Source organism: Epinephelus fuscoguttatus, linkage group LG1, assembly GCF_011397635.1.
Source record: "Epinephelus fuscoguttatus linkage group LG1, E.fuscoguttatus.final_Chr_v1".
NCBI classification, from domain to species: domain Eukaryota; kingdom Metazoa; phylum Chordata; class Actinopteri; order Perciformes; family Serranidae; genus Epinephelus; species Epinephelus fuscoguttatus.
In genome coordinates, this window is record NC_064752.1 from 18,065,870 (window position 1) to 18,082,667 (window position 16,798).

At 41.9% G+C, this 16,798-nt stretch overlaps 1 protein-coding gene across 2 annotated transcripts in view; it reads right to left on the minus strand.

Annotated features, from left to right (window-relative positions):
- tox2 (TOX high mobility group box family member 2) overlaps nucleotides 1–16,798 on the minus strand; it is a 140,445-nt gene that overhangs the window by 50,603 nt on the left and 73,044 nt on the right. For both annotated transcript variants that reach the window (XM_049587096.1, XM_049587014.1), the window contains exon 3: nucleotides 16,039–16,098. In XM_049587096.1, coding sequence (XP_049443053.1) covers nucleotides 16,039–16,098 — 60 coding nt within the window. The remainder of the gene's footprint in view (nucleotides 1–16,038; nucleotides 16,099–16,798) is intronic.

The window sequence follows — 16,798 nt, forward strand, 5'->3', positions numbered from 1 at the left end:
TGGCACGACCACTTTGTCCCATCCTCCCCCACAATTGGAGAACTTTAAGTTTGCTAAGCTTGTAAATAACTCACTTTCATTTTCAACTTCAACTCTCACTCCTTCAATTCTGTTGTTTGTTAATGACTCTTTTTTCTCCTGTTTTCAAAGGGGGAAATAACAGGCCAATAAAAGGAAATTTATATCTTTTATTATAACAATGATTAAATTACAGTCGACAAATAAAGCCAACTTTACAAAGGCATATTGCGTTAATTGACTTAACAGGCACCGCATCTACACTGCTAATAAACAAAGAGAAGAGGAAGAAGAACTGACGCAGCAAGCTGATGAGAGAGCCAAATATGTTGTCGCCAGTGTGGACGTAAGTTCAGAGGAAGACAACGCGATTATGCCGGGATCTGATTCCTTTTCTGTTGCTGCCATTACACAGGTTAAATGCAGCGCTAAAGGACCAACTCTGGAGCTGGTGTCTTTCCAGCGAATGGTCAGTTCACATGGGGGAAGTTTCCTTGTAGGCTTTCTCCAAGAAAGAAACCAAACCAAGACTTCTTCCCTAACCTTAACCAAGAGATCCCTTTCTGGGAGAAAGCCCTCAAGGAAACTGTCTCCCAACTGCACAGTCAGCTCAACGTCTGCCTGGTTAGCACAAGCTAACACAGCAGCAGCGGCTAACATCCAACACCAAACTGTGAAACGGGCCAAACAAATCACACTGACACCAAAACAGCTCAACTCTGTCGTTAACTGCGTAAATAACCATTAGGTAGATTAGCCATGTGATGCTAACAGTTGGCCCAGTTAGACAGAGCAAGAGAAAAGGGGGCTAAGCGACTTAATACACTGCGTACAGCTCTATGATATCGATAATAAAATCAGAGTTCACCCATGTGTAATAGTCAAAAATAAAAGAAAAAGAATATCCAGATTTGACAGGTCAGTGTTAATATTGTGGCAGGCTGCCATAAATAAATGAATGTATGGGAAACACAAAGCCTTTATCTTAGTGTTGAGGGACGCTCTTTACTCTTTGTTTCAGTTATTAGTGTATAATATGTTGCCATGTCTGTTTTGACAGACTATGTCAAAGCTTTAATTTGAAATCTAACTGCAAACATCTCCTTTGTGTGTGTGTGTGTGTGTGTGTGTGTGTTAACAATAGTGATGTCAGTAGGATTTGGTTCGGTCAGAACTATGGAATATTAAATCATCCATTATTTCTCACTACATCTGAGCCTTTCTTACCCTCAGGTGTGCATGAACTGCAGATTATAATCTTCTTTTTAAAATACAAACATGTGAAATTATCTGTTATCTTATTGGTGTCTGTCATGAGTAGTAGGTAATTATCAGTTATCGGCATCTGCTTTAAAACATCCATACGATGCGTAGTATTTATGTCTCCCTCTGCTTTACTGCGTCGTGTGAGAAAGAGTTCAGGACCTCGCGGTGGTAATGATATGCAGATGCTGCACAGTGTCAGTGAAAACTCGACTGTGATCTCCACTAATGCGGTCAGAAAACAAACCATGGGTGCACACGATTGCTCAGGTTTCCCAATAGTCATCTAGGGTGATTGTGATGCCGATGTTGATACCGCTGTGGGTGACAGCAGAGGAGGAGGAGGAGGAGGAGGAGGAGGAGGAGAAGGAGGGTGGATGGAGTAGAAAACAGAGAGGAAGTAGCAGGGAAGGAAGAGGGGGAGGGGGAAGATATGAATCCAACATTTCAAATGAGGACCATAATCAAACTTATTGCCTGACAGGGTGAATCTAGGAGAACAGTGTTACATTGGCAGACATGCAGTATTATTTCCAGAGTCCCCTCTGTCTCTTCCTGTTCGGAGCAGCCATGTCTCCTGGAGAGGGAAGCCTTTTTAACTTTGCTCATTGGCACACCACTGTCTGTTCTGCGAGGCTTAACAACAACAGCCACCGCTGCTGCAAGAGTTATGACCACACAGAAGCCGCCCTGAGGCCAGAAAACAGCAGCCAGTCAACTGTTTTTTAAATTTTGAATGACTCTTCAGTTATCTACTTTTCTACGCTCACTGTCAAAATCATTATTAGCATGTGGACAATGGCGCTACTGTGTGTGAATGACAAAACTAATTATTGTTATAAGAGCAAGTAAATGGACAAAAAACAGCACAATAAAAGGGTTGGTGGATCAGTACCGACTGACTCTAACAATGTTGAGAATAACAAAGGGAGCGCTGATGGCGCAGTCATCCAAACAAACGTGCATTATTCTGAGAATTGTTAGGATCCTGTCACCCACAAATAACTCTGCCATACACCAGGAGAAGGGGAGGGGGTGTAAAGTGCATGTGGCTGGTGAGAGTGCGCGTGTGTGTGTGTCATTTAATCTGTGTGACAAATGTGTATCTGTGTGCAGAACTGACGGTAATAGCTCTTGAATGCTTTTGTGAACATTTTGTAGTTATCTATGATTTCTTTTAAAAACAAAAAACTTACTGTCAGAGACTGCCTGCTCCCTCTGTGTGTGTGTGTGTGTGTGTGTGTGTGTGTGTGTGTGTGTGTGTGTGTGTGTGTGTGTTCTTAAGTGTCTCCCCTCCCTGGTTCAGAGTCAATGAGGCTGTGTATCGGAGGCTGGCACAGCTGGTGGGAGCAGGAGACTAACATCTGGACCCTCGTACTCATGGTGCCATTGTTAATAAGAGGCTGGTGGGGAGTGGAGGGGAGTGGAGGAGACAGCTCTCCAGTGTCAATGAACCTCCCTGTCTCTCACTAGAGCTCGGCACTGCAACTCACACTTGATGCTTCACAAAAGAACCTCCAGCATCGTGGCATATTCACGACTACGATTTTCGACTTAAACCCAAACAGGAGAAGTTTCATTGGCCTGATTTTAGTATTTGCCAGCAGTCCTTGCTGCCATGTTGCTTTTTACTGTGATACTTTTCAAAATATTCTTCAAAGGTGGAGGGAGGTTGCACGGAATTGATCATTTTTAAGAGTCAAATGATGCATTAAAGGCGTCATTTGATTCGTTTAACCCTTTGAAATCTGGAGTGACATCAGTTTTCTTGTGCTGCTTTAAAGTATTTAAACCTTTGAACGCTGAGAAAATTAGTGCGATTTCTTTCAAAAACATGGGGAAAAAGGTACCGAGCAGCTTAGAAAGAAATTTCCGGAAAAAAAAGATAGATTAAGAAATTGTGTATAAATAGGGAAAAAAGAAAAAATCTAGGGAAAACCTATACTTATAATAATTAGGGTTGTCATGACACGGTACCAAGTCCATGCCAACACGCAAAAAATACATTTTTCAGTACCATAAGTACCGGATACAACTTTGCCCTCAGCGGGCCGTGTCAATTCCTGTCAGAACTGATGGGGGCAGGATACGCGGGTCAGTCTGTGCCGAGGATGAGCGCCGAATTAGAACGCCTGTTCTCCATTGTCTTTGCTAGAAACAATGGCTTCTACAAGTGCTAGAGCTTAGATCGGGCCCAAAAAATCCAGCCCAACCCCACCCATGCCCGTGCATGTTCTGTCCGAGCCCGGCTCGTCCCATCCCTTTAACTGTAATTATGAGCCCGAGCCCAGTATAAACCCGACTTTTTTTAAGGATACGAACGTGGACATTACATTACATGGATAACTCCGCCTCTGTTTGACAAACTACACAAATACATAATATAATGTGAAAATATAAAAGCTGTCTGCCTCAGGTTTTGCATCTTCGCTGTGTGAAAAATATATTACCTAATTTAAACTTTCTCCCAGCAGTGGAAATAAGCCAACGTGGATCGATGTCAGTTTGAGGCTTTTTTTTTTCATACCTTGAAGATACAGCATCAATAATTAACAAAGTATTTTTGCTAATGAATCTTGGTTCAATGGAACATTTTCCTCTCTAATAACCTATAGCTTTTCATCCGCTGCCATGGGGGAAAAACAGTTCAAGGGAAACTTTGTACATTTTATTTTTCTAAAAGAGTAAAATCATGAAAACGCTTCACAGACAGTGGCCATGGCATGCTTTTTTATAATACTCTGGCATGTGATCCAGCACAAGGGTGCGTGTTTGGTCTGTCATCGTTCTGTCCAATGGGGTGAAAGGCCTACACAAACACATTAAGGTTGCCATTAGTTTCATGTGATCACCTGGGGCAACAGGGGGGATGGACAGCTTGGCAGAGCGAGGGCCTTACACAAATATACAGCTGTGCATTTCTACGTGGTGCCATGTCAGATGAGTATTTCAAACAGAGGGCTTTTAAACGGGGCAAGAGTGAGTGAGGAGGGTGAGGTTGCGGTGTGTGTGTGTGTGTATGTGTTTGGGGGGGGGGGGGGGGGGTTACAATGACTGTAAAAAGGCCACGGGGAGAGAGCTTTCCATCTTTCTGCTGCCGCGACAAATATGCCTGCACATCTTTTTGCATTGTCTCTGCTCCCTGCTTCGTCAGCGAACAGCTATAGAAATATTTTGGCAGGCTGCTCTTTGTTTTCATTTTCACAAAAGATGTAGTGAGGGAGTGAGGGAGGGAGAGAAAAGGGGGAGGAGGGGGCAGATGGGAGAGGTACTGGGTGGGAAAGGTAAAGGGATGTTGTGGGGGACATTTGAGAAAAGGAGGATATGGGGGAGGGCAGTGGGAAGGTGGAAGGAGGGCAGGGAAGGAAGAAAGAAAGAGGGGGAGACAACATGGAAAGGTGAGATTAGCAGGAGCACAGGTGGGACGTATGAAGTCAAGGGGACGTATAAGTGAGGTAAATCAGGTGAGGTGGCATTAAAGGGGGAACAACAAGGGTGAGGCACAAAGTGGGAGAATCAATTCAAAGAGGAGGGGTCAGGTGGAAAAGAAGGGGAGGAAGAGCCTGCCACTCTGGTCCCCAGCTCCAATCTAAACAGCGGGAGGAAGCTGTAAATCAGACTAATGCGGCCGAGCTGTAATTCAGACCAGCAGGGCCAGGGCGCTGGTGCGGGGACCCCGAACGGCGGGAGTTTACAAAACGCCGCCGCGAGGCTTTAATCAGTGCAACGATCCAAAGATACCGTCTCCCCCAATCAGCGGGCTTCCTGTCAGTCACACACGACTGAACCCGACCAATCAGGCTCCGCCGAGGTTCCAGACGGGCTGGCTGGGCTTTGGGCTGCTGCCAAACAAGAGAATTACTCATCGAAACTGGAAAGGTGGAATGGGCCTTTAATTCAGAGCATGGAGGGACGAGGTGATAGATTTGTCAAAGGTTGGACATAAAAGACTATGGGATCATGTTCTACAATGGTTCATCAGAAACATATGGGGGAAAGATGAGAGACACAGAGGAGCTGTGGAGGAGGACTTAATCATATTCATCAGACTGGAGTTTCTACAAGTTTAGGCACTAAAACAGTGTGACAGACATCAAATCTGTTCACTGGAGCCCTTATACCACTAAATCTCTCATTAAAAACATTTAGGAATGACAAAAATAACATGAAGGCCTCATTATGAGTTCAATCTGTCGGCGTGTTTTCTAAACTTAATCATAATCACATCTGTTTGCTGCCATATAAAAAAAATAAAAAAACTTTCCGTCCGTCTCCAATCTGTCTCTGCCTTGCCGTGTCTCACAGATCTGCTGCTGGCACTCAAACACCTCCCTAATTACAATTACAACACCCAAGGGACTGGCACAATCCTTGGCAGCAATGACTTACAATAAAATAACTGAGACGAGAAATGGCATCAAACTTACCGTTAAAACACCATTTGAACTCCCAACATGTAAAACAGGCAGACAAACTTTCAAATCACTCGTTACCAGAAGCCGCCTTTTCATACCTGCTATTTTACTCAAAGAGGAAGGAGGGCAGTGCATTAACTTAAAAGTGAGTGGAAAATGCAAATGCGGTCCACTTTATCATCAGGCATTCAAACAGACCCTTTCAACTCGGCAATCCATAATATTTCAGCTTTGATGCTCAGGAAATGGCCACGGCTCGATGGTAACACGGAGCTGGATTCTGCTCTGGTAGTAGTCGGACTAGTGTGACTGGCTGGGCTACACACACACACTGTGCATGTTAAAACCACATGCAGCGTCTTGGCAGCAAAGACGCTACAGCGGCAGCCAATCAATAAAACCTTGTTACGCTAATTGCAAGATCATAATCTCTGTTCCTACTTCTGCTGAATATCCAAACAGTCACTCCATTAGCCGAATTATTCCCCTGTGCAGTTTTTCTCCCCCCCTTTCCATTTCCTCCTCGTGTTCTTTTTTTTTTTTTTTTTCTGTGACATATTTCTCTCAAACAGCAGTTCTGCTAAATGAATTCATAAGTCAGGGAGAAAGACATCAAAGCAAAGCATTGTCAAGGTAAAGTGCTGATGAAGTATACTGTTTCTTTCACTTTGCTGCGCAGCTATGAGAAGGCATCTCCACAGCGCATTATCTTTGATCGCATCGTTCCGTACTGTTCTGTTAAGTGTTAGCAAGAGAAATCCCACTTCAGGTGAAGGTCTACTAAAGACCTCTGTAATAAAAAAGGCACTCTACTTGGTGCTCTTCTACCTTCCACTGTGAAGACGTCTTCTTAAGCTCTATTCGCACAGGACTAGTATCACCTGGAGACCACTAGTAATTTGTAATAATTGCTGGAGTCTTCTATGATCTTAATCCTCTGCAAATCGGCCATGTCTGTAATTTGTCAAGTAAAAATCCCACCGCAAATTACCATATTTCACCAAACACAGAGGTCATGTTATAATAGTCGACTGTATGAGTGGGCATCTTGATGATTCAGGGTGGGATTTAAGTTTTCTCTTTGTCTATTTTCTGCCTCTTTCCTGGTTGAGAATTATAGAAGCTGCGTTGGCAATTATAAATGAGAGCTTTAACAGCATTTTGGGTGCATGGGAGGCTCGTCTTGCTTCCCAATTGCCAGAAAAATGTTGGCATGGAACATTTCTGCAAACCACAGATATGTTACATTTGCACATTGGTATGTAGTGAATAGGTTGAAACCATAGACTGTATATTAAGATGGACAGCACGTCTCCACACTGTACAAAAATGAAGTCAAAATATCCTGGATACGACCGCTGCCATCTCGTGCTGGTGACGTCACTTGAAGCCTGAGTTTGTGCCGTAGCAATCTCAGTATCTTTTCAACTCTGCGATATATTTGCCTTAATGTCATGTAACATCTTCCCTAATTTTCCATCCCTTTGCAGCAGCTATATTTACTATCATTACCTCAAGCTTTGGACAGACTCTGACCAACTTCCAAGCTAGCTGTGTTAGCTGCTAGCGTAGCATCGTCATCTTGAGGGGCGGCTGCTGGTGACTCTTTATTTTTAGAAAGTTGTTTAGGAGGCATTGGGTCCTTTTTTTCTTCAGAACTGATCCAAGGACACTCAGTGGACTAAATACTGCGTTCTGTTTTGCATTTATCGTCAGCAAGGATAACTAGAAAAGCACTCAGAGAGTGCAGACCTCCGCCAAGTAAGTGATATTCCCTCCCCCTCTGCATCAGATTTTGCAGCCTGCATCACAATTAGGTTATTTGCATCACTATCATTATTAGTTCGGTTATATATGCCTTCACCATGGAGACACTGTGGTGTATTTATTTCAGGGTTTTTTTTTGTACCAACACAGAATATAATATGTTTTTTGTATTTTTCACTTTCTTTTTTTTGCAACACAGAACATTAATTTAAACTTTAGAATTACAACAATATTTAGCAAGTAGAACACGACGGCCACCAGATGGCGCTATTTTCACCGTCTTAATTGCTGCTGAGGCTGTCAGACCATAGATTTTATTTATTATTTTATCCACTTTGCTTCAACCGATCACCACCAAAATTTTAGCATCTGTTCAATTTCATCAAAATCCGTTCATAACTTTTTGAGTTATTTTGCAGACAAACAAACACAAACAAATAGACAAACGAACAAACAGACAAACAGATCAACGCAAAACATAACATAACATTTGTCATAAAACATAAAACATAATCAGCCAGCCACCAGGGGGTGATCGAGATGTTTTGGCTTCACTTTTGGGGAGCTGTCATGTCGTCCATCTTTATCACACAGTCTATGGTTGTAACTTTATATTGCTGGTTATGTGGTTGGATTTAGGCATAAAAACCACTTGGTTATGGTCAGGAAAAGACCATGTTTTGGCTTAAAATCCCCCATTTTGATGGCACAATCCTGGCAGGAAAAGCAGCAAGGTCTTGATTAAAAAACAATCACTTTTCATGGCACTATCCTCGCCGGCGGGCCACTACAAAACACCCATAATTGGAGCCTTAAAGCCACTGGAAACACAGCAATGACTCACAAATACACAACCGGTTTTCTTGATCCAGTGGTCTGCAGCTTGGCAGCCATCTTGCCTAAGCGACACACCTTACACCTCTCCCTCCTGATGACAAATTCAGCTTATACTACATCACTTTAGAAACGTTGATTAAAAAATGTCCAAATGTTACATATTTGTAGTTAGACACTTATAATGTCAACATTTTCATCTGGAGACTGGGCTACACCTCGCTACACAGTATGGGGACCCATTCACAGAAAGAACCAAACCTTCAAGAGAGCGAAATCTTAAAAGATGATGAGAATGAGGATGATGTGAAAATGTGTAGCAGTATTGTAGTCAGTATTGTTTGTTTAACCCACATTTAAAAAAGAAAAAAAAAGAGGCAATGTCAGAAAATTCAAGAACAGACTTATCTCATGCAAATGTACCGCACAAACCACAGACGTGATGGGTAATTCCCCAATCACATGAGATCCCCTGCTAATACTAGTCCCATGTGATTGGGGCTTCAGTGTGTCTCTTTTTGTGCTCAAGGGGTCAGATCAAACCTCTGCAAAGACACTGGAACAAGCTGGAGCTTCTCGTAGTTGGTTACTCTTTCCGACATTGTTGCCACGACAATGGTCAGTGGCCACAGGGGCAGACAAAGAGCTTGTTGATGCCAAGACCAGGGTCCATGACCTTGTCATTGAATCACTATCACTCTGTCACTCCGCTGGGGGGTGCAGAGAGAGACTGGAAGAAACACTACAGAGAACTAAGCAGGGTCAGACTGCGATGCTCATGGGAACATCGATATGACAATGGCACTGACCCCATTTCCTTGTGACTCATCACGAGAACATACCCATCTAAGCATCTCACTGTATGATGCATCTGGCCAGAGTTACTCAACAGGGCCGTGCTTATGTCTTATATGAATGTACCTTATGTAAAAAAAATAAAGAGGTATTTATATAGGTGAGCCAGATTAAATAGAGCGATTACATGCAGAAACTGAAGTGAGAGACAGCAGAGCACTGAGAGACACACTTTCACAGTTTGGAGGCGGAACCGCTGACCCAAATGCATTTAAATGCAACGGGGGGTAAGAGAGTGAAGAAGAGAAACAGAGTGAGAAAATGAGCAGAAGAGGGGGAGTAAATGGGAGAAAGATAGAAAAGTAAAGTAAGATAATAAAGCAGCGAGCAGAGAAAAGTGAGCTGTAGGCAGTATGATTTGTTTTTTATTTAAGATGGAATATAGTGAGAATTACACTGTATGTACTGTACAAGACGTTTCTTCAGGAACGAAACTAGTTAATAAAAAATTATCCCTGCAGCTGTCTCACTTTCACCAAGTCCATTTTTATCCCTGCACAAACAACACAAGCATAAACACAGTTACAGCCAAACACCCAATCCAGCGAAACACGCTTACTTGCATCAAGTATGAACTATATACTAATGTCTTTTTTTGCAATGAGCATAGAAGAACTCAATGCATTTTACCGAAATTATGCAACATGTACAGTTACAGACATCAATCAAACAGCAGCTGTGCTCCAAATCTATACTGCACACCAATTCTGAGCAATTATGTCGTAGCCTCCTGTATGTTCACACTGGAGAAGTGGCAAAACAATGTGTATTCAAACCAGTCAGTATTCATACAAAAATGAATTAACTAACGAATCAGCTTTAATGGCCAAGAGCATGAATGTACATACATTGAATTTGACTCCCTTTTTTGTTCTCTTGAAGTACGTACACAGAAATAGACACACAGTTAAAACAAGGACAGAAAAGCTGAACTTAAACATACGATGACTATAAACATTCAAGTACTAGTACTCTCAGGGTTCTCCCGCAATGCAGGGCACAAAGAAATGTGAGACACTGCTCACAGTTGGATAAAATGTCAAACTAACAGAGGGTGGTGCGTCTCAGAAAACAAAAACAAAAACAAAAAATATTTTGGAGAAATATTTTGTTGCTTCTTTGTAAAGTTTAATTGGGAGCTGAATTCTGAAGTCGCAGTTTGATTGATATCTGACAGCATAAGTGTCACACCTGATCTAACTGCAAAAAGACCATACTGTATTGATTCAGGCTGGTTTCATGCACTGCTCATAAGTATACCTACAACAAGTAATGCATCACAATTGTTATATAACTCAAGTAATCGAGAAAGATCGCTATCACCTGATCGATGTGCTGACTTAAGTAAAGACTGAAGGAGCACATGGACCAAAAGTCCATGTAAAGAGACAGGTTGTGGATGGCTCAAACAAACACAGGACTTTCCCCTAGGAGATCAATGACTGTGTCCTGTGTGAAACCAAGTGAACTCTGAGTTATGTTAAGTCATGTCATCTCCATGTTTCCTTTCTTGAGCCTAAACTACGTAACTTTACTTTAAGTACGTAACATGACATCACCCAACCATGTTTCTTTTCTTAAACCTAACCTAGGTAACTTCGCATGAGGTACGTATCTTTACATTAAGTACGTAATGTTAAGACTCGAGACTATGTTTCCTTTCCTCAACCTGTCCTACATGGCCTAGAGTTATTACGTAACTTTATGTTAAGTAGGTAACATGACAACACCCAATCATGTTTCTTCTCTTAAACCTAACCTACAAGTATTACCGTGACGACTCTTAACCAAGTTTCTTTCCTAAACCTAACCTACGTTATTTTGACGTACATATCTTTATGTTTAGTGTGTAATGCGACAACACCCAACCGTGTTTCTTTTTTTAAACTTAACCTACTTAACTTTTCGTTAAGCACTACTGTGATGACTCTTAACCTTGTTTTTTTTCCCTAAACCTAACCTACGTAACTTTGCGTTAACTATGTAACTTGAGGACTTTAAACTACGTTTCCTCTCCTAAACCTGGGAACTGCCCATTGGTTCGACAGCCCATTGGTTCGACATCCCATTGTTCCGACCATATTAAACACATTGTTCCAAAGTCCGTTCCGAAATCATCATGATGCCCTGTGGTTAAGGTCTGGTTAGGTTTAGGCACAAAAACCACTTGGTTAGGGTCAGGAAAAGATCACGGTGTGGGTTAAAATGAAAAAGAAAGTGACAAACACGTAAGCCGTGAGCCTGCTCCGCCTCAAGCCGGTCGCGGCGCACCATATGCCTGCCGCGAGCCGTTCAGCACCGCGGACAGTCGGACTAATGGGGTGTCGAACCAATGGGCTGTCGAACCAATGACATGGACCCCTAAACCTAACCTACTTAACTTTACGTTAAGTACTACTGTGATGGCTTAGCCATGTTTTTTTCCCTAAACCTAACCTATGTAACTTTGCGATAAGTACGTAACTTTATGTAAGGCAGGTAATATGACAACACTCAACCATGTTTCTTTTCCTTAACCTAACCTATGTATCTTTGCCTTAAGTACGTAACTTAATGTTAAGTATGTACCATGACTACGCTAGTTGTTAGATCTTGTACAAATCATTGTATGTGCATTTTCATGAGCTATATGAACCGTTGTATGAGGATACATTGAATGGAAAGTATGCTGCATGGATTTTACACACTTTAATTTTTTAGAATTCCACCGTCAATTATGATTAACAAAGATTCCATACTAAATTTTTGTAATAATTTTTTGTTTTAACAAGATCTTCCTCGAGCTGGTTCACCACCACCCACAATTTGTGTACTGTAGAGCAACAGTGTATCAACAGCGCCCTCAAAAACTAAGCACTTTTAGTCTATTTTCATCTGCATACTGATTTTATTTTTAAACAGACAGTGACTCCTCCTGTGTGAACACACCACATACTTAAAATTTTAGTTCACAGTTTAGGATTAGTGTGTAGTGCAGAATTAGGACACAGCTAAGGAGGTGCAGATCAGTGATTTTTCTCTTTCTTCCATCTCCGTGTTTTGTTGTCGGAGTGTGTGTCCACCCCTAAGGCCCTCTGTGATTCAAGCTGTCAGAGGGAAGGAGAGGCTAAACTTGGTGAAGCGGAGAATAGAGCAAGGCACATGTCAAATATGAGGGGATCTTGAGTAAACAAAGTATAACACGGAGCAAAGCAAAATCGTCTCTCATCCCATCACTGTGTTTCACGCTATTTCCCTCTCTGTCTCTTTCTCTCTTGCTTCCTTGATCCCCACCTTTCTCTCCCTGTCTCTCTCTGTCTATCTTCCATGCCACATTTGCGATGTTTTATCTGTCCCTCAGTAATTCAGCAAAAAACATTGTGCACATCAGCAGGACTTGTAATCAGTCAATCAGCGCTGCAGTAAAAGTACATGGGCTGAATCAAAATGGGCGATAAAAACAGTGGTTCTTCAGATTTTTTTTTCAGACAGCCAAGTACCAGCATGAGAAATTTGTCAGATAGCAGCGTATCCTGCTGAAAATCACTTTGTAACAGACATATTTGTTGTCGGAGTTATCTAAATAAACTGAGGGAATCATGTACAAGAAGCAGCATAAGCAGCTCTCTCATTCTGGGCCTCGAGCCACGCTTTAACAAACCAGAGCATTAAGAAATTAAGCAAAACAACGAATGCAACAGAACCACAGAACTACTGTAGCCCATGGGTTGGTTCTAATAATTGCAATTGACAGGGACAAATTCCCTGCTCCCTCGTGTATGTCAGATGGGCTTATTCCCAAACTCCGTAAATCCCCCTGTCCAAACACAACCATATGGTCTCCCAGTTGTTCCCGACCAGCTGTGCTACAGTGTATCTGGCATGGTTGCCATGTACTGTAGAAGAGCGCTGACTCCCCCTCCATTCTAACTTAATAAATCCTTTGCAATGAGGCCAAAACTCACTCAGAGTGAAGCAGAGCTTTCTGCTTGGCTTTTACCAAAGTGAAAATTGTGTGCACAGGGGATGATTGCATAATTGGAATAAAGTGAATTTGAATTTTATGATGGCAGAGTTAGCTTAATGGTTGACACAGTCGCCCCACAGACAGAAGGCACCAGCACTTTCTCTTTGGGATTTGGATATTTTTGCTGGTTTGGGTTCTCTGGTGGTTTTCTCCTACTGTACTGAACAGAAATGTCATTATGGCAGTCTGACGTAGACTGTGAACGACTGGCAACCTGTCCAGTGTGTTTCAGTGACTTTTGCCCAATGCATGCTGGGATAGACTCCAGCTGCAGTGTTTGAATGGCGACAAATCTTTTATTCTTATAGAAAAACTACTACTACATATTTTAAGTCAACCATATCAACTGTATTGATGATAAAAATGATATAATAATAAACTTTATTTATATTGCAGATTTTATTTCAGATTTCAAGAATCTAACAATAAATAAACTAAAACATAAATAAGCAATGTACGTTGTCTCTAACTTTGTTTGCAGAGGAGATGTGCGAATAAATGTAATGTTTAACTATTAATTGTTCTGTGTGTCATATATTTGGTTTATGACTTTATTTTCTTGGGTTGGCTGTGGAGGTGACGCTGTAACTGTTTCATAAGTCCTTTTTACATAGATATCCAGTATAGGCCGCTAAAAAATCCCTTCATTACGCTGCTTTTGTATCTTTGTATGGACCCAAACAACAGCAGCATCATGTCGCCCCAGTGTGTGATTTAAGCAAGCATGCCAGCATCCTGGAGGCAAAACAGGCATGATCGACATGACATCTAACACTACAGCGTCGGCCTCTAGTGTGACATATAACGTGTCTGCAGCTCTTCGAAAACAATAACAATGGCTTTAACATGGCAATAACAATTCATTTATATGGCGGTTGATTTCGCTCTTTGCTTTGAGGGTAAGGAGTTCCCTGACCTCATTGTCTCCCCAGTTTGCAGACATTTTTGTTTGCTGTTCTTCTTTCAGTTAGCCTAGCTAGCTGCTTTTTAAATCCCTCCCATAGTCCCGTCCCTCCTGCTCTCCTTTTTTTACATTGATGTCAACTTGGTGCCGTTACTACCTCTGCTGCCGGCTTAAAGGCTAGACAATCCTGTTCCCCCATTTTGTGATTGTACCTTTTATAAAGAACGGCGAGGCTGATTAACGGCGTGAGACTCCTGCCTTGAACAGGCAGTGTAAAAGGGGCTACTTTACTGTATATCAGGCCCATTCAATTGTCAAATCTGACCTGGAAGCAACCTCAGAGCGGCCCGGCATACATAAATCAGATATATTCGTATGACAAAAATATGTAAACTACACATAGTGCCTGGGAGTAGCTAATGAGTAGAGATGTACCGTTAACCACTTTTTCCTTCCCGATACCGATTCCGATCCCTGAACCTTAGGTATCTGCCGATACCAAGTACAGATACGATACCTGCGTGCAAAATAAAAATGGATGGGATATGAATTATTGTATGTCTCAACTCCTAAAACTCTATGTAAAATATTAAGAAATAAATATATAATAGTAGAATGAATGCCATAAAACTTTTTTTTTTTATTATTATTATCCAGTGTTGACACAGATCAAGACACAGGTTAAAGCGCAGCCACACAATTTGGTAAAAAAGACATTTTAAAGGCTACAGCAGAATGCTTTTTAAACTCTGCTGTGTTTCCGTTTTGTTTGCCTGTAGCGTGCATACGCGTAATGACGTGAGGCATTACGTGGTATCGGATTGGTCATAGGCTGTACTTGCCGATACCCGATACCGCATTTTAGGCAGTATCGGAGACATTTCTGATACTGGTATCGGTATCGGTACAGCTCTACTAATGAGTGAGCCATCTTGCTTCCTTGTTATCTCTGAGCACAATATCGGGAAGGATGTACAGACCACTAGAGCAACACCCACAATCACATCTTTCACAAAACAACGGCGAAACAACGCAGTCGAAAATGCAAAGTAGCTATTCAAAACATCTGGGCTGTAGTTTAGTAGTCAAAAAGTGCCATGTCTTTTCCTTAACACTTTCTCTTAACCTCTATACAAAACATCATGAGGTTATGTGTGTATGTGTGTGGGAAAGAGATACTGGTAGATGAAGAGTGTGTGTTATTGGTTACTGTTGTGGTTACACTTGTTATGGTTCTGTTCACTGAAAGCATTGCCAGCTCTTTTTTGCACTTTGTAATGTGCCTGGGTCAAATATGTGACTATTTTTTCATGGTAAAATAATAAACATTGCTATTTTTACTACATTAATTTGCATTTGTTTAAAATTTGTCATGAAAAATAATATCTTGCTTTTGAATAGGCCCAATTGAATCTGTAATTGAGGAGCCCTGCTGTATGTGGTGTAAGTGAATGTGTTGATTATACTGTACATTTTAATATGGACCCTAGGAAGAGTGGTGGTTGCCAAGGTAACAACTAATGGGGAGCCAAATGAACAATAAACAATAAAAACAGGCATCGTTGGCAGTCATTTCACTGTGTTTAGATTCCATGTTGTGGGACTGGAAGAAATGTGTTTCCGTTTATCCCACACTGTGTCCACTAACGCTCGCATTAACAATCCTGAGAGCATATTTCACCCAAAGAGTGCTGAATGCATTGAATACATGTTTTCTGTTACATCTGTCAGCATAAAACATAGCTGAACTAATTGGAATATTTCTGAGAGCTTTCAGTCCCTTTTGCTTTCAGCTGATGTCATATAACTCTGCGGTTGTTTCAGTAACAACAATTTGTCGCCTGTCCTAACAAGCCTGAACAATGGAGGAATGAAAATGGCTCTGCAACAACTCAGGCAACAATCATGGCAACAGATGAAATAAGAGGAAAAGGGGGAAAAGAGCAGGTATTCCATTAGAGGCAATTTGAACTCACCTGGTTGGGCGGGAGGAACTCGTGGTTGTTTTCATTCATGTACATGTTGTCACCATCAAACTGTGGAGGGAGAGGGAGGGAGATGAGGGAACGGTTAGGCAGAGAGTGACACATCACAACAGGGACAGAAAACAGAGATTTTCAGTTAGTCAGTAGAGATACAGCAACAGAGTAACACAGCAGCCTAATGACTGCAAGTCCTCGGCTTATAGACCTCAATGCTCTGGTGGATGTCAGTAATTACAGTTCATTAGAGACACGTATAATTAGGCCCTGTCAAAGCTTGTGTAACTCACACTCTTTCGTCTCAGCTTGCCGACAGCCTGAGATTGTGTGTGTGTGTGTGTGTGTGCGTGTGTGTGTGTGTGTGTGTGTGTGTGTGTGTGTGTGTGTGTGTGTGTCTAAGTTCGTGCACACCTAACTGCTGTGATTCCACGGGTGTCACAAGGCGACTAAGGCACAACAGTGTGATAATCACTACACCGAGAGCACAACACTTGCACCAACGGCCATGTAGTTAGTCAGCCAGCGAGTCACATCAAATCAAAGGCAACATTAACGTAATCAAACGACATATGACAGGTAAGCCAGCCGGGAGGTTGACCCAGAAATTGATTTGCTGTATCGCACAGTTCGCTACAACAGCAACAGGAATTTCCAGGGACCTACTTTCGATGTTGACTTACGGTCAGACTAAAAAAACAAGTGTTCAAGATGACTTCTAGTAAACTGACATTTTTTTGTAAAGCTGTGGGCGGAT